Below are 23,480 nucleotides of genomic sequence, written 5' to 3' on the forward strand. Positions count from 1 at the left end.
AGCCCTCCCCTCACCCTCTGCACCACAGTTTCAGCCAACGCTGAGCATCCACCTGCCAGAAACACGCCCCAGCTTTCATGGGCTGTGGAGATAGCCTGAGATCTGCCCCCCCACTCCCCAAACCCGTCCTGTTGGTGCCACTGGTACCAGCTTCCACCTGTGCCACCCCCTCCTCCCCGCCTTCCTGCAGAGCCAGCACCCTTTTTTTTTTTTCCTTTTCGAGGCACACTTACTTACTTCACAGTTTCGCTTGAATCTCTGGGTTATCAAGGGTTGGCCCTGCTAAAAATACAGCCTGGCAGGAAATCGGCGTGTGCTGAGGCAGCCACCCCTCCTCCCAACCCCCTCACCCTTCAGACAGCCACAAAAATCAAAAGTCCCCCAAGCTCTGCAGCCCTTGGTGAGGGGCTCTGGCTGAGAGTGTGTCACCTCGGAGAAGCAGCATTGCCCTGACCTGGCCACCCCAAAAAGTGCCCAGGAGGAAGGGAAGGGTGGATGCACAGCAGTGCTGCCTTCCCCCAGCTGCCTGGGGCCAGGCATGGTGTGCTGGGTGCAGGATCTGGTGGCCCTCGGGCCTCCCTGGTGCAGGGTCAGCAAAGGGACCTGCGTCAGGCACAGGAAGCTGTGACACCGAGCCCCATCTGCCCCCCACGAGTTTTCCTATTGCTCACAGGCTGCGGTTTTGGCAGCGTGGGCACTTCCCAGCAGTGGTGCTGTCACCCTCACTGAGCCTGACCCTCTCCTGCACCCCACACAGGATGGGGAGATGTGGGTTAAGTGCCCATCGAGGTGCTGGGCAGCCGGGGGCTGTGACTTGGGGGTGGGATGCTGCTGTGGGGAACAGGAGCCCTTGGCAGGGGTAAAGGCTGGGGGGATGCTGGGCATGGTGCAACTCCTGGATGGGACTTAAAAAGTAAAATAAATACAAATACAAATAAAAAAATAAAATAAAAGAAAATAATAAAATGAAATATACCCCACTGAGCCTTCAGAAGTGGGGGAATGCAGCTCACCAGTCCTCCAGTTTGTCTCCCACCAGGCTCTCAGCCTCTCCCTCCTCCTTTCCCTACTCGTGGGCTGAAAAGTAAATAAATACAGGCATTAATAAACAAAAGGAAAACAAAAGCAAAGCCTGCTGCTCTCGCATACTTGGCAGACTCTGCAGGCCAGGCTGCTTTCATCTGCACCCCGGCACTGGTGTGGGACGTCCTGTTTACTCTTGCCTGCTTGAGGCAGCTGATAAGGCAGCTGTACCTTTTGGAGAGTCTGGTGTGTGGTGATGGGGTGGGGACAAGCCAGGCTTGTTGGGGACACTGCCACTATGGAGGCACCGCTGCTGAAGACAGCACTGTGCCCAGGGGATGCTCCAGCACTGTGCCTGGCCAAAGGCTTTCCCCATCTCCTTTCCCCATCTCCTTTCCCCATCTCCTTTCCCCATCTCCTTTCCCCATCTCCTTTCCCCATCTCCTTTCCCCATCTCCTTTCCCCATCTCTGGGTGGTTGCAACATCGAGGGCAGAGAGTAACACACTGGTTTAGTCCTTTTTGCTGTTTCCAACCTCCTTTTTTTTTTTTTTTTTTTGGTTTAATTTGCATTTGGGTCACTTGCAGTCCTAGACTTGATGTGAGTCACTGTGTTCCCAGCCTGGCTGTGGGGACTTTCACCAGGGACCGTGTGCATGGTGCTGGGACAAACACCCATGGTGGGACAGACACCCATCCTGCTACTGACAGCAGCGAGAAGTACTTGAGGCTTGGGGTGGGAGGGCAGTGTTGGGAGACAACAAAACTTGTGTGAATTGGCTCCAAGAGCCACTTCCAGCTGCTTTGGCCCAGAAAACCGGAATATTTGTGGGAAATGAACATAAAAGCATCCGAATGGTGGGGCCTGAGCGATGCATGCAGCTGCAGCTTTGGGACCTGCCTGTCCCAGTGCTGGGTGGGAGAGTGCTGGGACCCCCGTGGGGGCATGATCTACATCCCACCACCCCTGTGCAGCTGTAGGTGATTTAATCCACCACCAGCACTGTCTGACTTGGAGTGAGGGGCTGCAAAGCCCTGCAGCAGAGAGTGATGGCTGTGGGATGGCCAAGACTCAGCACTGGGATGTGCAGAGTAGCTCTCAACCACTGCCCCTTTATTTTTTTCACTCTTCTACTATTTCCCACCCCGCATAACATGCAGGTGGTTAAAATAAATAACCCAAAAGCCCTGCAAAGTTTATTTTTCCCTTCCTGACTTTTAAGACCAGCCTTGAATCTATCAAAACCAGTCCCCCTTGCCCCAGAGCTCCCAGCAACTGCTGTTTCTGGTCTGCCTCAGCTGCCCAGTGGGGCCAGTTCTGCTGCTGTAGCCATTTGGCAAGCCAAGAGTGGAGGAGGAGATAAATTGAGCATCTCAAAAGCATCTGGAAACACTTCCCACGGCGCTGCCAGATGAGATCTGGGAAGCTGCGGCATCACCGAACAGCCCCGCTCCCAAGCTCTCCTTCCTCCTCCTCAGTGGGTGTGCCCCCCTTCAGCCCCCACCAAACCATGGTGCTGGGGAAACAGTGCTGGGTTTGTGCTGGTCCACTCTGAGGACAGGGACCTGCAGCAGCAGTGACACCGTGGCAGTGTCACCACCGTGTCAGCACTGGGTGATGCTCATCAGCCTGGCGAGCCCCCCTTATTTAGGGTGGCTGTTGAGTTAGGAAGCCCTTGGGCAGCGGGGGCCATTCTGGCTCCATGATGAGCAGCCCAAGCACAGGCCCAGAGCTGATGTGTTTGGAACAGCTCGGGAGAGGCCGGGTGATTTACGGGGTGCAAGGGCCAGGTTCCGTGAGGTTTGCCCGGTGGGAAGAGGAAGCGGGTGGGAGAAGCACCAGCATCTGCAACACCTCGCAGTGAGCAGGGAGCTGGGCTTCCTCCCACTTCCCTCCACGGACTGGGAGGGATTAAAAAATCCCTGAGCAGGGATTTTTGCTGAGGTCACGGTGAGAAACACCTCCAGGCAGAGTCGGTCCCAGCAGCAACGGAGAGCCCAGCTGCAGAATGAAAATCCTCTGCTCCTGCCTCCATCCATCCCCTCTCCACCACGCAGCAGCACGAAGGCACAGCAGTGTGACCCTCTGCTTCATCTTCATGGCCACAGTGAGCCCATCTGGGCACTCCCACATGAACTGGGAGGTACTGGAGCGTGGGACAAACCGAGCTGGGCTGCAGACAGGGGATGAGGAGCAGCCCTGGATGGAGCATTCTCTGCCTCAGCTCACAAACCCTCCTGTGCCAAGCACGGGGCTCCAGCATCCCCACGTGGTCAGAGCGATCCGAGTCTCCCTGCTCGGGGTTTTCTTTCCAGCTCTGTCCTGGCCTCCCTCGCAGAGCAAGGGGAGGACACGAACTCCTGAAAGCACCACGGAGCGGGGTGGGGAGATGGGGTCGTTGCTCAGTGTGGTAGCAGGTGGTGTTTTGGTTAGAGAGTGATTGGCATCTGACTCCATGATGCAGAAGGCTTGAAAGACACTTTATGATTAAGTGAAGAATAAAGAAATCTCCAGTTCTTATAGGAACAGTAGTGGACCTAAGACTTAATGGGTCTTAAGGTGAAATCTTCTAACACTATTGGTGTGTAATGAATAGCACTTTTAGCAAATTATATCCATAAACAATGGTTATAGAAAGAGAGATAATAATAGTTTGATTTTTTTTCCTAAGATTCTTAGGCTTAGCTTGTGAGAAATTGTTTTTGTTCTTTCTTCGACTGAACTGAGACTATCTACACCTCAGGAGTGAGAGTGCTTTGGGAGGGGTTAGGGAAGATGAGCTGCAATTTCAACTGCCTGCTGCCTTCCTGGACTCGTGGAGAGTGCAAAACCCCTCTGCACCTTCCCAAAGAGTCACAAATCCAGCTCTTAAATGCACCCGATGGAGGGAGCTGGGCAGAGCAGGCTGCAGCATCATCAGCAGGTGCTGCCTGCACAGTGCCACGGTCAGCACAGAACAGGACCTGCAGTTTGGGCCATTTCCCACCCCAAGAGGTGACAGCAGATGGGGACATGCAGTCTGTAACCGTGTCCCACTGCCAGCAGCTCTGCCTGATGGTTTTCCATCCTCCAACCCACGGGAGCTGGCCGAGGCGCCGCTCGTGCAGCACAGCACAGAGCAAACACGTTTAAAGCAGCTCCCCAGGGCACCCCTCCCTGCCTTATCTCGCAGGACTGAGATCTAAGGGACCACTACTGAAGGCTGATCTGAGGGTGAGGTTTATTCAAACACATACTTCACCCTTCCCTCTGTTTTCTCCAGGCCCTGAATGGCTCAGGAGAGAGCTCAGCCCTGCTCCTGCTGGGACTGGGAGCAGTTCAGAGGGTGAGCAAAGCTGCAGCTCCTGGGGGTGGCTGGAGAACACTGGGAGAGGTCACCAGGAAGGTGGCCTTTGCATGTTCCCATCCCGGTGGAGTCCATAAACCTGGTAAAATATTTACACTGATGACTCTGATCTAGGCTTTATTTCCCTTCATGCCATGAGATTCCCTTGACTGCTCCAAGCCCTTTTAGAGCTTTAGAGAGCAGACTTAATCATCTCAGGTCAGGGATGAAGATGGAAAACATGGGCTCCTCCTTTAGATGGGAAAAAAAAAAAAAAAGAGAGAGGAGACACATCTGTCAATTATTAGTGAAGGGAGGAAAACTGGTGTCTGTTGGGATTCACAGCCATGAGGGGTAAGTCACAACAAGGAGCCCTCTCTGGTTCTAAACTGGACTTGTGGACTGGTGTGGGTTCAGCCATACTCCCAGCATTAAAAAAAAATACTTAGCGTTTCCAAAGACAGAGCTGAACTATTGCTTATCCCCACTCCAAGGCAGGGAGGGGCTGATGGCAGGGCAAGAACAGCACAGGAGGGGGGCAGGAGCCCAACGCCTCCGCTGGCTGGCAGGATCAGGCAGAAAACAGATCAGGAAAATGAGAGGAAGGCAAAGGTTTCAGTTCACTGTGAGACAGTGATGTGGTGGTGGGATCAGAGAAGTGCACAAACAGAACTAAAGAGAAACCCACGACACCCTGGGGCAGCACTGAGCAAGGTGAGCCCATGCTGAGTTTCATCTTCCCCCAAAGAAGAGCCTTTGACAGGGCTGAGCTGGTGGGGCACCATCCCAGGCCTTTTTTCCACATTTCTTGGACTTGTGCTGCTGGAAATGAACCACTCGTGTTTCCTGCTGCTCCAGTGGGGAATAATCAAAGCAGCAGAGGGGCCTCAGGGGTTAGAACTCACTGGGCACAGGCTGATGTGTCCCATGGCTGCTCCAGCATCTCCTGCCCCCAGGTACAAGGACATCCCCACAGCAGCCACCAGCCCAGCACGTTTTCTGGGAGAAAACACAGATCAATGACCAGGAACAGTGGTTTTAAATCGTTTATTTTTAAAACATGAAACCCAAGCTGAATAGAAACCACAGATATTACATTTAGGTTTTTTTGTTTAGTATTTGCAAACCAAAAAGTTACAGTAAAAAATAGCTACGTTACAATCAAGAGAACTACAGAATTAAAAGTAAAGATACAAAAATGGGCTCAATCCTCTTTAATCTTCACAATTTAAAAACATTTTGGGTAAGTGCAGGAACACTTGAAAGAAACTAGCAGGTCCGAAGTTTAAAAAAAAAATTATATATATTTATATATTATATATGTATATAAAGTGGTATGATATACAACCATTATGGTTAAGAAGAAAAAAAAAACCAAAACAAAACAAACAAAACAGAGAAGTTACAAAAAGGCCAGGTACATGTTCACCATTAGGTTTCTGTGCACAGTGTCCAAGAAAATAAACTTCCCTCTGAATGATGTGAATAAAACTCATGGGGCCTCCCGTTACCAAGGGACCTGAGGCACACGACGTGACAGCTGGGCAGCTGCACCCAGGGCAGAGGACAATGGAAGAAATGAGGCTTTTCTGGGACTTCAGCAGCCTCCTGGGCAGAGGCCACTGGAGAAGTCTTGGTGTGAGATTAGAGGAGGAACAGGAAGGAAGGAGTTGGGAATTGCATAGTGAGGAGCAATGTGGTATCAAATATGCAGAGCACCTAAGAGCTTCATGCTACAGTTATCCTCTTTAGGAAAGGAGTATTTTGAACTTTCTGGTTGTACGTCAATTTATGTTCCACTTTGTTCATGCAGCCACAGGGGCTGGGTGAGCACCTGGGAGCTCCAGGCCACCAGTAACCCATCCCTCATCTCCCAGCTGGGCAGCACGCTCACCATCACGGCTTGGCAGAGATCCCACACCCCCCGACAGCACAAACCACTTGTCAGCCATCTAGGAACTGCTCCCAAAACATCCCACGCTTCTGCTGGGCCTCCTGGGCTGCCCAGGGAAGCCATCCATAGCACACACACAATTTCTGGAAAAGGGAGGTAGGCTGTGGTGAAAGGAGGTACAGACCAAGCCTTGTCAGGTCTGTCTCAAGGCATGAGATCTGCTCCTCAGCACCTCCCTGGAGGGCTTGTCCCTCCTACCCAGAGGCGTTCACCGAGTGCCACTGACACACTTCTGAGCTGGGGGAGACCCTGGCTGCTCCTTGGACCCCAGGCAGGAACAACTTCAAAGACAGCTCCTCTCCTGAGCTCAGGGGAAACCCACCCACCTCATCTCCTCTGGAACTGAACTGGGGGGGTGGCAGGGACCAACGAGCCAAGACACTTCTCTCTTCTTCAAAGGGCTCAGAATGGTATTTCAGTGGCTGCTGGGAGGGAAAGAAGGGGCACCAGAAGTGAAGCCTGGGCTCGCTCCCACAGGTACCTGGACCTTGATCTGGGGGCACCCACCCACTCCTGTCTCCCACCACCCTGCAGCACCCAAAGCTCTCGTGAGCAATGGCTGAGCAGCTCCCTGAGAAATGGTCTAACTCTCAGAAAGGCCAAACTTTTCATGTAGTTTCAGGGAACTGCTATGGAAATGCTGACTTAGGATCACTTAAAACCCCATGCACTGTGTCCCCAAAGCACTCAAATGAACATCCCTTGCATCTTGGCTGAGATGACTGTACACGGAAAATCAACACCTACCAAATGGAGAAAACTTAAAAAGGACAGGAGGGGAAGGGAGCACTCCATCCTTCACATTTGGATACATGGATGCACGCTAAAAATCTTAGCTTGAACCCTTTTATCAGCACACAAAATGAACTCAGTTTAATAATACATACAGGATACAAACACTACAGTTATAATTCCCAAGACAGCACAAGAAATTCACAGCCAAGTCTTGATTTGATTTCCTTTACAATTACAATGCAGTCTTGAACACTGGACACGAGAGTCCAACATGCTATTTACATTTCACATTGTGGAGATGTTTGTGTGCTTGGAAGAGTTCTCAGTTCCAAAAGAAAGTGTCATTCACACATGATGATGCAGTGGAAATAAACCAAGCCAACCAGACAAGCCAATGACCACATTTGTGCTTCTGAAAAAGTAACATGAAGTGTCTTCACCGATGCAGTCACCTCCAACCGGACAAGCTGCCGTCCACTCTGCAGTCAGCGAGGTGTCCAGAGGCCAATCTCAGCTCCTCCAACTTCTGGACCCTTTTTCTAGCAACCAGCAACATGAGACATGTCCAATAAGGTCAGCTAGGACACACCAAGTGATATGGCCTTGGCGTTTTGTCACATTAAAAACAGAGAGACAAGATGGAAGAGAGAGAAGTCTCTACAGCTTTACCTCCTGCAGCTTGAAGAGTTTGGACTCCCTCAACCATGAATGCCATCCAGAACAGATGAGTCTTCGCCAGATAGCACCTGCTGTTCACCCGAGAGGGAGGCACAGAGTCTGGGAGATCTTGGCTTTTCAAAGTCCCCTCCTCAGACTAAATGTGACCATATGGATGAGACTGATTATGTCGCAGCCATAAGAATAGGCAAAGGCCATCTGTTCTTCAGCAGATCCATTCAGACCAGCCTGCAGAAATGCCACACTGTTGCTCAAGGTTCCAGTAAAACAAAAAAAAAAAAAAGGAAAAAAACCCCAAAAAAGTACTAGTAATAATAACAATAATAATAAACCAAAAGAAACCCATTTGTCTGTGTTTCCTATCCAGCGCTCTGCACAGCATGCAGCGGGGCAGCAGAGTTCCAGGATGCTTTACAAAAGTGCAATATCCATGTCAAGTAAAGGAAGTGCTGGCTGGACACAGGTACACTGCTCACACTGCAGTCATGTTGTGCTGGCCTCCAGAGAGCAAAATGTTATCTCCATAACATTCTTTCCAGTTATATGTTGAAGTCACAGAGCACGTATCTCCACAGCTGTGCCTTGCTGCGAGCCCCAAACACTGTCAGAAGTTGTTCTGGGTGTTGGAAGTGGCTATGCCAGACCTTGGAAGGAAGCAGGTCAAGGTGGCTGCTCTGTAGATGCTGCAAACAAAGGCTCACTCCTGTTCCTGTGTGGCACAGACAATGCCACGGTGACAATTTAGACCCAGCCCAAAGTGCAGTCACACACAGGTTCAGGGTGCATTCTGTGCACAAAGAAGTCAGTACACAGAAGCACTTGTTTTCACAGGGTTCCCCACTCCCTCCAGCCTCCAAAACACTTGCCTTCCACCAGTAGGACTGGGCCACAGATTTCAGGGCAGCTCCCCTAAAATTGATAATGTGAGTAGCAATTGGAGCACATCCTTGCATGGAGGGATGATGGCAGAACAACTCAGTCTTAATAAGGATTATATGGCTCTTGATTCTTTCTTCAAAGTAAGGGAAAGGTTGGGGTTCCCCCCAGAGAACAGTTGGGTGCTTGGGGCCCTGCAAGATCACCTCACCACACCCTGCACACCCACATCTCCTGGTAGGCTCTAAGACAGGATGGAAACCCTGGGGCTCGTGAGCCACAGTGTCCCTCCATACCACCTGTGACCAGGTTTCCCTGCCCTTGTTATTTGATAAAACAGAGGTAATGTTTCAGTGTGAAGCCCTGAAAGGGCATACTCAGTCCTGAGCAAGAACATCCTGCTTCCAGAGATTGATGGTGAAGTGTGAAGTTTATTCCAAACCCTCCTCTTCCTGTCTGTGTGGTGATGCCTCCTCCCTGTCTCACACTCCTTCGAATGGTAACAGCTGGCCTTGCAGTTTAGTAGTGGTTTCTATCTTAAGAGGAGTCTCAAAGCTTGCTGTGCCACAGAGCTGGTACCATTTCCCAGCAGATGCCTCCAGCCTGTTTAGCTGCCTGCCAGGAGCAGTTCCCACCTCACTGCAAGAAGGCAACTGACTTGAGTAAAGGCAGGTTGGTAATTCTGTGCCCCAAGCTGCAAACGTGGGGTAAACAAACACCAAGTCTGACCATCACTGAGGTGACAGTGAACTGTCTCTGCCAACAGCTCCACTCCAGTTTGAGAGACGTTCCCCACTCAATTTCCTCTGCCAGTTATTTAATAAAATGCTCAGCAGCTCTGCTAAGATGCCCCTACTGAGAGGTAAAAAGACAAAAAGGAACATTATAGTTACCCTAGTGAAAGGGCAGTAGTTGACAGTACCTCCCAAGAGGCAGTCTCCTCTTCCAGCAGGAAGCTGTCAGTGCCCTTTGGAGCACTGCTCTTCAGTGGGAAGTACAGCACCAGTGAAGGATGTTGCCCTCTGCAGGCACCCAGCTGCCCCTTTGCAAGCCTTGTTCTGCCCCACGTCTAGAAAATGCCTTACATGTGCATTAGTATGGTCAGATAGTGGTTAGCAATGTGCCTTTGAAAACTAAACAAAATAGAATAAAATATAAATCTGTTCTGACAGTCACAATGTTGTCAAGGGTTTCGGACTCTAAACACAGAAGAATCACTGACAATCTCATGAGTTTGTTAGGAATGAGGCTCCAAAAACCTCCTTCAATGCCATTTCAGCAACCCTGTGCTGTAGATTATGGTTTATAAAAAAGGAAAAAAAGAAAGTCCAGCAGAGTTCACAGGTCATTCCCACGGGGAGAGCTTGCATTTGCTATAAATCCATTGGGTGCTTCCAGTTTCTCTTGCTTTTGCAAGCTGACTGTCCCATAAGATCTAGCATCAGAGAGCCAAAACTCTTTAGTGCAAAAATACCTCCCAAAAAGTCTCAAAAGTCTTTCCCTGGAAAAATTTGGCACCAAGTGAGTGGCTGGCTCCTGTTTGATCTGTGTCAGCCTAGGAAAGGCAGCACCCAGAATGCCATCTGCAAATACCTGGGCATCCCTGGTGGAGCAGAGAGGTCAGCTCCAGAGCAGTGGACAGGGTAACTGACTGCTGCTGGGCCCCTCTGCTCCTCCTCAAGAATTCACGTGCTAGATATAGAGGGAAAGAAAAAGGCATTTTCTTAATGGACTTCAAAAAAAAAGCAAAAAAAAAAAAAAGTTAACCAGGGTAGTGAAATGGTTTGCTCTTCTAGAGCAAATTCCAGTGGATATGCAGTGACACCCTGAGGCAGGAGCTCCCTCCTCCCTCACCCAGGGCAGTGCACCAGAGGATTCCCATCAGATGCTGTGCTGAGCATTCCCCCAGCATTCCCTCGTTGCACACCAGCCACAGGCACCCAGTGCTGCTTCTTCAGTGTCTGCCAGGCTGCTGGTCCCACTGCAGAAGTGAAGAAGATCTACCACCATCTTTCACCAAGTCCTTCTTGGAACAGAAGGGGGGAAGAAGGCGGCAGAAGATATTCACCAGCTGTTCCTGCCAGGCTGCTCTGGTAAGCTGCCCCACGGGCTGAGGGCCCAGGTTGCTGCCCAGGGGCTGTCAGCTGCTGGCCAGCACACGTTTGCTCTCTTGTACTACAGGGTGAAGGCTTAAATTCAAAAGGAGCTTCCACTCAGTGGCCAGGTACCAGGTTGGAAGGGTGGTCTGGACTGGAGAAACAGAAGGAGCTGCACTAGATTTTGGGCAGAACAGCAGGATTGTTCTACAAGGACAGCACAGGGGCACAGCAGTTGGCACATTGTTTAGTCTGACTGCACGTGTGGGTTTTGTTTTTTGTTTTTGTTTTTTGCTTTTTGCTTTTGCTTTTTCGTTTTAATGCACACTGCCAGCATCTGGACGAGGTTGGTTGGTGGCGAGGTATTTGGCTCTCATGCTGGAGGTGTACTGGAGAAAGAAAAGACAAGACAAAAAAAACAAAACAAACAAACAGAAAGTTAAGTCAGAATGACTCATGTCACGATGGAACCACAGATTTTTACCACTTCTCAGCATAACACAGTGTGTATTTACAGCAAGCATCTCAAGGAGCTGCTGACTCAGTGTTAAGAGGAAGGTTTCACAAGTCACTGCATAGTTCACTCTGAGTAACATTCTGCCAGTCTGCTGCAGGGGTGCTGGCCAGGTCAGTGCAGATGTGCTGGTGATTTATCCAAGAGAAGGAAATCCAATAGTCACTAAGTCAAAAACATGACATATGTTGCTTGGGAGAAGAGAGGGAAATGGGAATGATGCAGATGTAAAAACCCACCCCACATTTTCATCCTCTCTTAGTGATCTTACTGCTTTCAACCATGCCAGAAAAGGAGGTTGAAAAGAAAATGGGTGCTCACTGCATCTTCACACTGCATTTTATAGCAATGAGGGCATCAGAAGACTGCCACGGATGGGCACCTCGAAAGAAAAGAGAGGAATAAATGATTTATGCCCAAGAAAGAACAGACCCTATCAGGCTGCAAACAGGCTGCCATCAAACAGGATGATATTAGCAAGTTATCAGGTGGGTAACAGCCCACTGTGGTTTGGGATCCAAGCTGAGCACTGTGCAGCAGCAGATGAGACTCCAGCGTGGGGGTGAGAAGAGCAAGTCAGAAAGATGAAGGTTAGTTTGATTTGGAGGTGGTGGTGCTGTTCTCATTCTCCTTTTTATTCTAAGCAAGGTAATCCAAAACAGCTCCCAGAAGCTACTGAGGTAACGTGTGTCATTCAGCTTTGAATAATGAGCTGAAAAACACGTGAACAATATCCAGCAGCAAGAACAGAACTTTGCTTCATTATGCCAATGTGTTTGATATCTTCTGGGTTCTGCTACCACAATATTAACAACCAAGCAATGAGGACAGACATTTCATTCCTCTTTTTATACCCTCTGGAGCCTGAATAATTCTATAATATCCACAGCTTACTTCCCAAGAGTGCTCTTCAGCATACTGACTTTTTATCACCTCTTAAACCAAAGCACATAAAACAGCCAGTTAAGCTGGCAGAGACAACTGAAAGGCAGCTCCACGCCAGGAGGTATGATTTATCTTGCCCACTGGGAAAGAACATTATGAGGCATCTTTAGGCTCTCAAAAGCTCAGCTGTCCACAGGGGTTTTCAGAGAATTAACAGTATTTTATCAGTTTTCCTTCAAAGACTGACCTGGGTTGAACCTCTGCACAATAGAAGAGAGACACTGCTCCTCTGGCAGAGCTGATCCCAGCAGCACGAGATGAAGACACCTGTGGCTTACTTGCACACTCAGCTTTTTGTGTCTTCCATAATGGAAACTTGGAAAACTTTTTTCAGAACATGGATCTTAATATAAAACTCTGGCCCAGAAATGGCATCTATATTTAGAAGACAAAGGGTACATCTGTTCTTTCTAAGGTGTATTTTTTGTCAGTGTTAGGGCAAAAGATAGAAAATAGCAAGCTGAGCTACTTTAGGGACAATAATCTATACAGTTTATTAAATGTGATTACTGTTTCAGAAATAAAGTGTAGGGTGTTATTAATACATAGGAAAATAACCCAACAGGCTCAGAGAGGTTTAGAAGTCAAAGAACTTTGTCATAGAGTAAGTAGGGCACATTTCAGGTAGTGCAATGCTGAAATTACCAGCCAAGCCTCATGATAAGAAGAGGGCCTTAGAAGGAAAAATGCATTTGAGTGCTCATTTTCCATTTGCATTCTCTGTAGTGACATGAGACAGGAGATGAGTATGAACAGAGAACTTGGCCAGGTGCTAAAGTTTTGTAAGAAGTATTTAGAAAAAAAAAACCTCAGATAATGGAAGGTTATTGTGCATCTTTCTGGACTAGTCATACGGGGTCAGCACACAACATGCATTACAAACTTTCTTTAAAGCATTACAATCAAGAGGACCACTTGATGAATTGCATTTCGAAGATGTACAAAGTACACCTATCATGGTGGGAGAAGTTGAAAAGAATTCCCTCCTTCCTCCAAAAAGAAAAGACCCCACAGTTGTTTACGTGTCACTAAAACAAAGTAACCAGGAACACAAGATCTGGAGAGTCAAGCAGAGAGTATTTCACATTCAAACCTACCTGCAAATCCACCACAAGGAACAAACCAAGACTCAGAGTAGTCAGAGTTAGGGCTGATGTTCTCTCCTTAACTCAGGATTTTTGCACCTCTGTACCTCTTCCCAGTTCAACTGAACCAGTTACTCTTTCTGTTAAGTGTATTTTTAATGACAGAAAAAACCTGGCAGTAGAGAGCCAACACTCCATGTGCACCTCTGAGAGCACAGCTCTGTCAGCGTGCTCTGGGGCAGCCACAGCATCACCCTCCAGGTACAACTGCTTTCTCCACATGCTGCAGCCCTTCCTCAAGTCCTTCTCTGCATCCTCTGCTGGGAAGCAGAGGAAAGATGCTGTGGAACACACAGGTCCCAACATCTGGACAGGCCAGCAGATGAAGATGTATCAGTGGACACTTGGCACTTTTGGATATGAAACCAAACTATATTATCCAGAGTTAAAGTAATTAAGTCTTCAGTCGCTTTTAAAAATGTCACTATGTCTTTAACTCCTTTAAAAAGTGATTCTAAGGACAGAAAGCCTGAGCACAATTCAGACCAAAGAGGGCTTGGACACCACTCTGAGGCCCACAGCTGTCAGGTTCACAGTTGCATTTAGTTTCCTTTTAAGAGGAGCTTTCATAGAAGGTTAAAGAACACTCACAATTCAGTCATTCTTCCAGCACGCTCACTGGAAGTACCCATGTGCCTATACACCCTCATTTACCCTGTCAAAAACAGCACAGAGGACAAGCTTCACCCCATACCTCCACCTCACTTCCCCAAGAAGGGCACCTGAAAGGGGTCTTGTTACCATTCCTGCTGGTTGCCTGTGCTATTCAACACAGCACCTCTCAGTCACTTACCAGCCAGCTCCAACAAACACAGCTGATTGCACACAGGGTTATTTTTGTATTTCTCCAAAGAAAATAAGTCGCTGGTTCACATTCAGCCTTGCTGAGGACATAAACTTTCACAGGTGTGGTTTGCCAGCACATACTAGTCAGGCACTTAACACACATAGCCTGGGCACAAAGGAACCATTGGTTGCAAAAAACCCTAATTTTAAGGAATGATCAGGTTGTTTTAGAGGCCATAAATTCTACTGACTCCTGTGAAATCCATGAGTACTTCACAGCTAACTGAGCTATGCTGAAAGATCACTTACCATATGAAACCATGACTGAGTACAAACCATTCACTATTTGTGGTTAAAAACCTACGTGAATTTCTCTTGAGCTACCCTGACTTTGATTTCCTGCCAGAGCTGTTCAGGTAATGCAATAAAGACCAAAGCTTCTGGATTCAAGTTCTGAAAGGTTGATCTCAAACTGCTAGAGCACAGTAAACACAGAGGGTTTGGTGTTATTATGTATGGGAGATACAAGATGCAGGGAAACAGCTAATTCTAGCCAGTGGGTTCTGAATTCAAAGGGACTTGAGTCTTTCAAGTCGAAAGAACAGAGCTTCTGTTGGCTTTGTTTGTTTTTAAAGCCCTGGAAAGAATGCAGTGCCTTTTCCATAGCCCTTCAGACAGCCACATTAAGCTGGGGTGGGACCATAGATAAACAGAAGACAGTGCAGACTGGGATCAGGTCATGTTCCAGCCCAGGGACTTCAAGTCTAGTATGAAGGCCCTAGAATTTCCCCACCCTCACCAATATTTTATTTCATGGAACAGATCCATCTAACATTGCTACAATACCACCTACAGGAACAGCAAAGCAGAAAACCCACCACAAGCTGAGGCCCAAGAGCAGGCTTAGCAAGACTTAAGACTGGAGAAAGCTGTGAGGGTGCTGGCACCATGCTTCAGACAAGGTTGTTTGCATTCATGCACCACGGCAGAGGCATCAAGACACCCCATCCAGCCCCTTCCCAGCAGTCCCCAGGCAGGCAGGCAGAGAGCAAGGACCAGCAGGGATGCACACCAAGCACCAACAGAACAGAAAGGAATCCAGTGCAAGGCTGAGAGAAGTGCCAAGAAGAAGAAGAAGAAGCAGAGAAGAAGGAAGAGCAGCAGCTTTATGGACATGTATTTCTGGGAAGAGAATGCAAGATATGGCTGCATGAGCCAAAAGCAACAGGCTCCCTGTTCCCACTGGAACCAACACCTTCCTGGCACTGTAGTTCCCTTGAAGGAGCACTGTTCTTCACACCACCTGAGTTGTCTGGTAGTCCTAATCATACCCTGTATTTAAGCAAACTAATCACCCCCCAAAATGCAGACCACCTCTTCTTTCTTTGTCTTGAGGGAGGAAACATTGGCTGTCTTGGAGAGCACCAGCAACTGCAGCCCATGAGGAATGCAGACAGTGAAATGGTACTAGGAGGGCCCTGCTCACAGAGCCTGTGGGACATGGATGGGATGATTTGGACACACACAGAACAAACAAAACAGCAAAAGGTTTTGAAACAGAATGAAACAGATCTGAGTGATTATATCTGGACCCTCAGAAAAGCTTTTTTAAAAAAAAAAATTTGCTCCTTTCTGACCTTAAACATAAGGATAAAAGGAAAAGCTGCCCACAGATCTGACAGGCAATTAAGTAACTCTTCAGGACAGTTTAAAATTAAAAATCCTACAAATGAGCTACAAGCTTGTGGCAGGTTGGTATTGATGGTTTTGGGTGTTATGGCTACTAAGGACAAGCAGAACAGCAGCAGGGCTCAAGGAGAGCCAAAAGCTGAATTAAGACAACCATTCCTGACTGAAGTGCTGCTAGATTGGTTCTCTTTACTCCTAGAGAATGGCTTTTTGTGATGGGAGAACCTCTATGTTGCTTTTGAAGAGCAAGGTTATTCCTACATTTGAGCAGCACTCAGCACTTGGTGTCCAAGCTGCTCTGAAGTGTGGGATCCAAGCTGAAGCTGCTGTGAGGTGGCTTTTGCGAGGCACGGGCACCTGTAACCCTCACAAGGTGCACCAGAAGCCTCCAGAAGGTCGATACTGCTCCTTGAGTCTGCACCAGAGCCAAAACGGATTTTCGCTTTCACCCTTGGCAGGAGGGGATGGGGTGGGAGGTGCAGAGGGAAGGAATGTGAAGAAATAAAAGGCACTGGCCTGGGATAAAGAGTGCAGGGATGAAGGGAGCGGTTGGGAGTGGAGAAGGGGTTGAGCAAGAAGGACCTTTGTTGCAGTACCTGTTCCATCTGCGGGCGCTGTTACCAGTATGTCCGTGCACTGTCCGAGGGCTTAAGCTGCCAGCTCATATGGCTGCTACTGTCCATGGCAGCCAAATACAACTGTGATGACGCAAGAAAGAGAGAGAAAAAGAGAGTGCAGCCTCAACGTGCATGAAAAACACAGTGCAAGCAAGTGAAACCGTGGTGTGTGTCAGCGACAAGGTGGGCTCTACCACCCTAAGGGAATATCTCTGTGGCAAGAAGGAGAAATCAGAAGGAATGAGAGAAGGAAAAACACAAACAAACGAACAAAAAGCCAGGAAAAGTAACGGACAAACAATGCAGCAGGATCACCACATCTTAGTTTTCACCATCTGTTCACAGAAAGCTAAATGGAATAGGTCAGCTCTGTCTCCCCACTGGACATAACCTACTTGGATGGTTATCTCCCTCTCCTCCCTCCCAAAAAAAGGCAGGGCTGTGTGCATTGGTGTTCCCTTTTTGTGTCTCTCCTCCCACAGACAATTTGCTATGAAAAGTTACCATTCCTTCTGCCTCAGTACGGTCTCAGCCACCTGCTACGGAGAGCTGCAAATACAAAAATCCCAGAAAAGCCTTTCCCTGTTGCTTGCCAATATGAGAATAGAAAGCACTTTTCTTCTCTCCACTGCCTGTCTACTACATCCCTCCAGGAAACACATTTACCCTATAGCCTGGTTCCTTCTCTCATCTGGGGAGAAGCTCCTTTTTCTATGGGTGCAGTGCTGCTCCCTCATCCTCCCCAGCTCCTGCACTTCCCCACAACCCACGCTGATGGCTGCCAACTCAAGTTACTCTGAAGAAAAAAACCCTGTATCTACTCCCAAACCCCAGCCTAAGGCAGCAGGACTCAGATTCCCACTCAGGGTATTGGCACAAACAGCTACTGAAGAACCAGGGAACTTCCTGCCTCACTCCAGCCCCGAGGAAGGGAACGTGCTTTCTCTGAAGCAGAAGAGCTGTAGGACAAGGGGAAGCAGGACATGGCAGGAACATGTGCCCTGGCAGTTCCAGAGGGACAGTGCCCTTCTGGCCCAGGAAACAGCAGCAGTGCAGCACGCCAGGGACTCTGCTGAGAGCGGATAACGCGACCAGAGCTCGCGACCAGAGCACGGGGGCAGCAAACCTCTTTGGGAAGGGTGGAAGAGGTCTAGGCCAAGGACAGAGACAAGGATCAACTCTGCACATTTCCACTTCCTCTACAGCAAGATGAACCGGTCCTCTTGAAGTGAAACCATGAATGGGATGCCCTCATTTCCACCACCACCTTCCTACTCCTGCATCCGCCAACCTCCTCTTCCTCCCCTTCCCATCAATTTGAACCAGGCACCACAGAGTGTATTTTCTTTACCTACACCTGAAGACTGGTTGGTCATTAGGCATTTTACTACTCATCCTCTGTAATCACACCAGCAAGTTAGTGAGCACTGGGATGGCATGTTCTCCAGGTTCTGCTGTAAATCAGGTTTACAGGATCCAGTGAGGGAGGGCAAGATTCATTTAGTTCTTACCCAGACATGAAGACAAGCCCATGTGTTATCCAGCATACAGAAATGGCTATCAGGCCACTCCAAATACCAAAACCTTCCATGAAAGTTTCTTTTTTTCCTCCATAGGAAATTAAATACAAAAATAGATTTCAAAGAAAGTAAAACAGTTGTGAAAGAAAGATTTAAAAAAAAAAATCTCAACAAAAAAATAATACAGGTTTCATCCTACCATCTCTTTAGGGCAGATTAAGGAGAGAGGTTCAGCAATAACTCTGAATTTACAGTTTGAACGAGTTTCTTTTTAAACTTGAGGAACCAATGGCACAGATAGCAAGTACACTGCATGCAAGTGAATCATCCTGCTGAAGTCACCCATCAAGATACTCATGCACTTCAGTGGTGGCAGGACTGGGCCCATAGGATTAACAGTATTAATTGACTGAGGTTTAATTAGTCTTTTCTTGTGCAATGTCCAAAGTAGCACAGCAGGGTTTTATTCTCCATGGCAGGTGAGACATAGCTTGTCTATTCAAGCTGCTGCCATTTATGGGCCAGATCCTGTGTTTGGCTGCACAATCAGCTCCCTTGGGAGTACACAGGAGTGGCAAACGTGTACTCCCCAGAGCTGCTGAAGCAGAGAAGAGCAGTAAAGAGAGACTTACTGAGGGAGGTGGGGACTCCCGGCCAATGAGCGGGGTATTCTCGCAACGGGGGTTCTGGAAATTTGCATTCTGGCTCCTAGGAAAGGAAGACACACATGGTAACGGGGCACTTGCCATGCTTCTCTGGGGAGGGTCTCCGATGGGGACACAGGACACAGCATCCTCACCCCCAGAACTACTGTAGCAGGTCAGTCTCCTTCAAAGCTTTTCTTACAGGCCAGGTGGATCCCCTTTTTCAGATAAGGGCATAAAACGATCATAATTTTCCTCAGATTGAGCACTATTTTTACATTCTTATTCAGAAGGGCCCACAATGAATCACACCAAGTGATTTAAAAATAGGGCCTTGTGAAAATCTGCCTCCCTGCAGCATCAGAACTGCCAAGTGGCAGAAATGGAGATAAAATGAGGACAACATCGAAGGGGATAAACAAAATGATGTGGCAGCCCAAAAAAAAATGGGCCCTGATGATAGTCCAAATGTAATCAGGGTTAGGCACTTCTGGAGAAAGCTCTGAAGATCCCACCTGGACTAGGTATCTCCCAACTGCAACAGATGTCAGAGGTGACTGCAAATACTACAGAAAGAGAGAGCCCACAGGTTTTTTCTTGGCTCTCAGTCTTTTGGGAGGCTTCTGGCAAGACTGCTCTATGTGAAGAATTAAGTCTTCTGGTGATCAGAATCACTGTGTAGTAAGAAGCCCAGACATTACTTTCCTACTTCCTTTCTTTACACATTTTCCTGAGTCCTGGCGCACAAAGCTGTTCCCATTTTGGAGCATGCTGTCCAACAAAACTCTTCCTGGTGCAGCACTTTCAAGCTATTCCCTTCTCCCATTAGATGCCAATCAGGAAACAAAATCCTTCCCTGCTTTTTACCACTAGGTCAGAAGTGCCAACCCTGCAGCACTTGAGCCAACAGAGATGAGAAGGATGTGGAGAGGCTTCCTGGGGGATACTCACATGTACTCCGTGACGGGAGCATTGCTGACTGTGTGTGCTGCTGCAGGGATGCTGGTCTCACTGCCATAACTACTGCCACAGCTATAGAGGCTGGGCATGTGCACTCTGTACAGATTATCGTGTGTCTGTCTGCTCCCTTGAGCAGCTGATTCTTCTTCCCCATCATCATCTGAGCCTCTGCAAGAAGGAGAAAAAGTTCCTCCTAGAACCCTACAGTGACCCCACATGTGGGGTTTGCAGGAAACCATGGTAATCCTAGGAACCTCCCAGGCATCTTCCACATCCTCCACGTTCGTACCCGTTTGGGATGCCTCAGGGTGGCAGCGTGAAACACAGCCCACGCCACGGTGACTCAGACCTCCCACAGATCCCATCTGGAGGTGCACACTGCGTGATCCCCTCCAGCCTCCCTACAGGTTCTCAGCACGGGTCTGCAACTGCCCAGCTGCTCAACCAGAGGATGGATACACATCCCAAAATGTACAGCGCTAAAAAACCCCACCAACAACAAGAAAGAGAGGCAGTGGGGATGTAGTGCCATGCACCCCCCAGAAACATCCTTCAAAATGCAATCTGTGTCCTTCCATTTCCTGTAGACATGCCCAAAGAGCTCTTAAGGGTAAACCTCTGTAGACTTCTCTGAAGCCCCATTCTGGTGGCAAAGGGTCTGCTTCAGCATCCAGCAAAATCACAGAAGTCTTTACAGAGACTAAGTTGCAAAATTTGTGTCTAAAGGCTTTATCTTCACAAAAATGCCAGGATTTTAAAATCAGTGGAGAGCAGAACTGTTTGCCAGCTGGTTCCCTCTGCCTTCCCATAATATTCTCTTGCCCCTCCCACATAATACACACTGCTATTTCATCTCCTTAATTAGGGGGTGGAGCACCATGGTCTGAAATATATTTATCTGTGCTTAAAGCTAGTGAAAGGTTCTACACAGCATGGCCACCATGAGAACCTCCCAAACATCACCTGCAGCTTTTCTGCACCACACGGTGGCACTGAAGATCGAGGGATTGCAGCCTGCAGAGTCCCTTCCAGGCAATGAACTGTCACATCCTCCACTTCCCAGAGGGAGGCTGGGGACAAATGGTGCTCCATGGAATGCAAGAGGGAACCCTTCAGCTCACAGCAGCAGCCTGGGGTTGGCAGGGCAGGCACAGCCCACAGGGGAGGCAGCACAGGAGATGCCACCAAACCTTTCTCCTTCCAACAGGCAGACTGCCCTGCTCTTCGTGGTGAGGTGTCTGCAGCTGCCTGCAGAAGAGGTGAGGAACCAGCCATAGTCCCAGGGGCTATTCTGACACTTCCTAAGGCCACTTCTCTGTGGGCATTGCAGGCTGGGCCAGCTCCAGCTTCCTGCTGCTGTTCAGGGCCTTCTATTTTATCACAAAAATCAGGACCACAGAAGAGAATTTGCTGCAGTCTCTTGCTGTTCTGCAAGACCAGAAAACTCAATGCCATTTTAACAGCTGCCTGTGGTGCAGCAGCCAGTCAGTGAAGCAAGGTTTGCTAAAGACTTACTGATTGATCTAGTTAGCATCATTAATACCAGCTCCAATTTGCAAGTGCCTCACCTGTCCATGTTGTTGACAACAAGACAGTTTCTGCTTTCCATTATCTATGCAAGTCAGTCACCTCAGCACGAGCAAAGCCACAAAAGCAAGCGTAAACTGCTTCTTACTCAAATTCTCCTCCTCCTAGTAGAACAAATGCCTCAAGACAATGTAAGAGAGTAAGAATTTTACAGAGAGAGCAATAGTTCAAGCATTACCTCTATGTTACAGCTATAATCATTCATCTGACTTGACTCACAGTCCTACAGTGTACTGAATGCTCTGCACACAGAGTATTCCACTGCAATAAGGTTCAGATGTTAGTATCAACCACAGCCAGAGCAAATCACAGCCATTTTTTTTCCTGTTAGACCTGTGCTTATAAAGCCTCATCCCTCACACCCCTGGGATCATGTGGGAATGAGCTCCATATGCTCATGGGCACAAATCCAGCAGCCAGTCTTCACTGGGAAAGAGCTCTACAATGCTACAGGATCTAAACCCTCTCTGTACCTCTTCTGCTGCCAAGTGTGTGGGACGCTGCAGACAATGGAACTGAACATGAGGGCTGTGACAAAGGAGAAGAGAACCAGGTAGATGAGGCCTTCCACTCCATCATAGCAGAATCCTGTCAGAGCCTGGATGTAATCCTGCAGAGAGAAAGGAGCAGAGTTTTCTGATCACTGCAGAGTTACCATTGAGCCCCTTCTCAAAAGCCCTTCTCCAGACTCCACTCTCTGAAACAACTTAGAGACATCACACTCCCTTTTGTAGACCATATTTCTATTTTAATTTCAGGGACTCAAGTGTTTTTCATAAATGATCTAACCCTTGTTTCCCCTCACAAAGACCAGCGTGGATTTAGACACAGAAATATTTTCAACCGCCCACAGTAAGACATTAAGAGGAGGAAAAATAAACAGCCAAGGCAAACTTCTCCACCCAACTGAAGATATAATATTTTTCATTAAGCCTTTCATCTCCCTCACAGTGTCCCATGCCCAAGAACAAAAGCATGAACTGTCTGTGTCTCTGCCTTTAGAGGGGCAGTGAGGACACCAGCGAGGCCGTGCTACAGTGCTCTAAGGGCTCTAAGGCACTGCACTCCATGGCAAAGGCAGCAAGTTATTTGCTATACACAAAAAACCTGAGGGCCTCTATGGCTGCAGCCTGTAGATGTAGGAAGGCATGTTATCTACCTTCCTATGCTGAACTTTCAACTCAAAGCTAACCTGATCCAAATTCTCATTCCCCTTTCTGCCGTAATCAATAAGAAAAAAGCTGTTGTAAACTTCCACTAGAGGTTTGGAACTCCAAACTAATACAGGTTCTACACTCCCTTTGCTCTCCCTTAGTCCAGCCCAGTTACCAAAACTCACCAAGTGCAGACTCCGACAGTCTACTAAAGCTGTCAGCTGCTGCAAGTTGATCTCTGTGGAGTTCAAAACCTCCTGGATCCGAGTAAGATACTCCTGCAAACAACAGACCAGTGATTAGTGCAAGGGAATGCTTAGCAGGAGCTGATCCTGGGTTCTGTACAAAGTTGAGAGAAGCCCCAAAGAACAGGGAGAGCAAACTCGGGGAGAGTTACCTTGGAGGTGGGGTGCTCTTTGCTCGCTGACTTCATCAGTTCCGACACATCGTCCTGCATTTCTACCAAAGCCTTGTGACTTCCTGACAGCTTCTGCTCAACACAAAACATGCAATGTTTCAGCAGTTCAGGCCACATGGACCAACAGATCTCCTGGGAGAAGACTGAAATCCTATTTCCCAAATACTGAAGCATCATCTGCATGAATGGTACTGGTTAAAGATGTCCCAGCTGACATGAGTGCAGCTGCAACAGGGTTAAGTTTGACCTTTAGCAAACTGGAAGAAGTACAGACAGAGAGAAGAGGAGAAGGGAAGAACCAAAAGGAAAAAAAAATCCAAAAAACACAAATCCACAAACAAAGAACAAAATACATACACAAAAAATGTACACACAGCTGGGGCTGGCTCTAGGACAGAAGGGAAGGAGAAAGAAAAGACACAAAGCACCCAAGTTCTCACCACGGAACACAGCTGGATTCTTTTACTAAATAAGATGGATGAAAAAGACATAACGTTAACAGTGGAAGTTGTTTGTTTTAGGGTGCAGCCTTCACATCCCTTTAAAGCATCATGAGAATTTCACATGCAATAGCATGTCAGGGAGTACACAGAGCAACCAGAAATGCAACAGATGGAAGAGGTGCATCAAACCACAGCCCCAAGTGTGCTTACCCCACCCTTTAAAACAGAGGAAGACAAGATTTTTAAAAAATCCTAAATATAAACGGTGGAGCAGCTGGTGTCTGCCAGATAGTGGGTGGTGTGGGCCCCTTCTGGCCTCTGATGCACACGACAAAGTTTGGAATGGGCCCAGGTGCTGTTCTTCTGCCCCC

The 23,480-nt window shown here is 48.2% G+C and overlaps 1 protein-coding gene across 3 annotated transcripts in view; it reads right to left on the minus strand.

The window, feature by feature from the left end:
* Nucleotides 1–5,380: 5,380 nt before the first annotated feature.
* The window catches only part of TTYH3 (tweety family member 3), a 76,170-nt gene continuing 58,070 nt past the window's right edge, over nucleotides 5,381–23,480 (minus strand). The window contains exons 9-15 of one of the 3 annotated variants that reach the window (XM_038150828.1): nucleotides 22,646–22,738; nucleotides 22,434–22,526; nucleotides 21,568–21,704; nucleotides 19,499–19,675; nucleotides 18,536–18,611; nucleotides 16,363–16,464; nucleotides 5,381–11,076 (exon numbers count right to left, since the gene is read on the minus strand). In XM_038150828.1, the coding sequence (XP_038006756.1) occupies nucleotides 16,384–16,464; nucleotides 18,536–18,611; nucleotides 19,499–19,675; nucleotides 21,568–21,704; nucleotides 22,434–22,526; nucleotides 22,646–22,738 (657 nt within the window). In that variant the 3' untranslated portion in view covers nucleotides 5,381–11,076; nucleotides 16,363–16,383. The remainder of the gene's footprint in view (nucleotides 11,077–16,362; nucleotides 16,465–18,535; nucleotides 18,612–19,498; nucleotides 19,676–21,567; nucleotides 21,705–22,433; nucleotides 22,527–22,645; nucleotides 22,739–23,480) is intronic. The other 2 variants (XM_038150829.1, XM_038150830.1) reach the window with 2 other exon arrangements.

Source organism: Motacilla alba, chromosome 14 (assembly GCF_015832195.1).
Source record: "Motacilla alba alba isolate MOTALB_02 chromosome 14, Motacilla_alba_V1.0_pri, whole genome shotgun sequence".
Classification (NCBI taxonomy): Eukaryota; Metazoa; Chordata; class Aves; order Passeriformes; family Motacillidae; genus Motacilla; species Motacilla alba.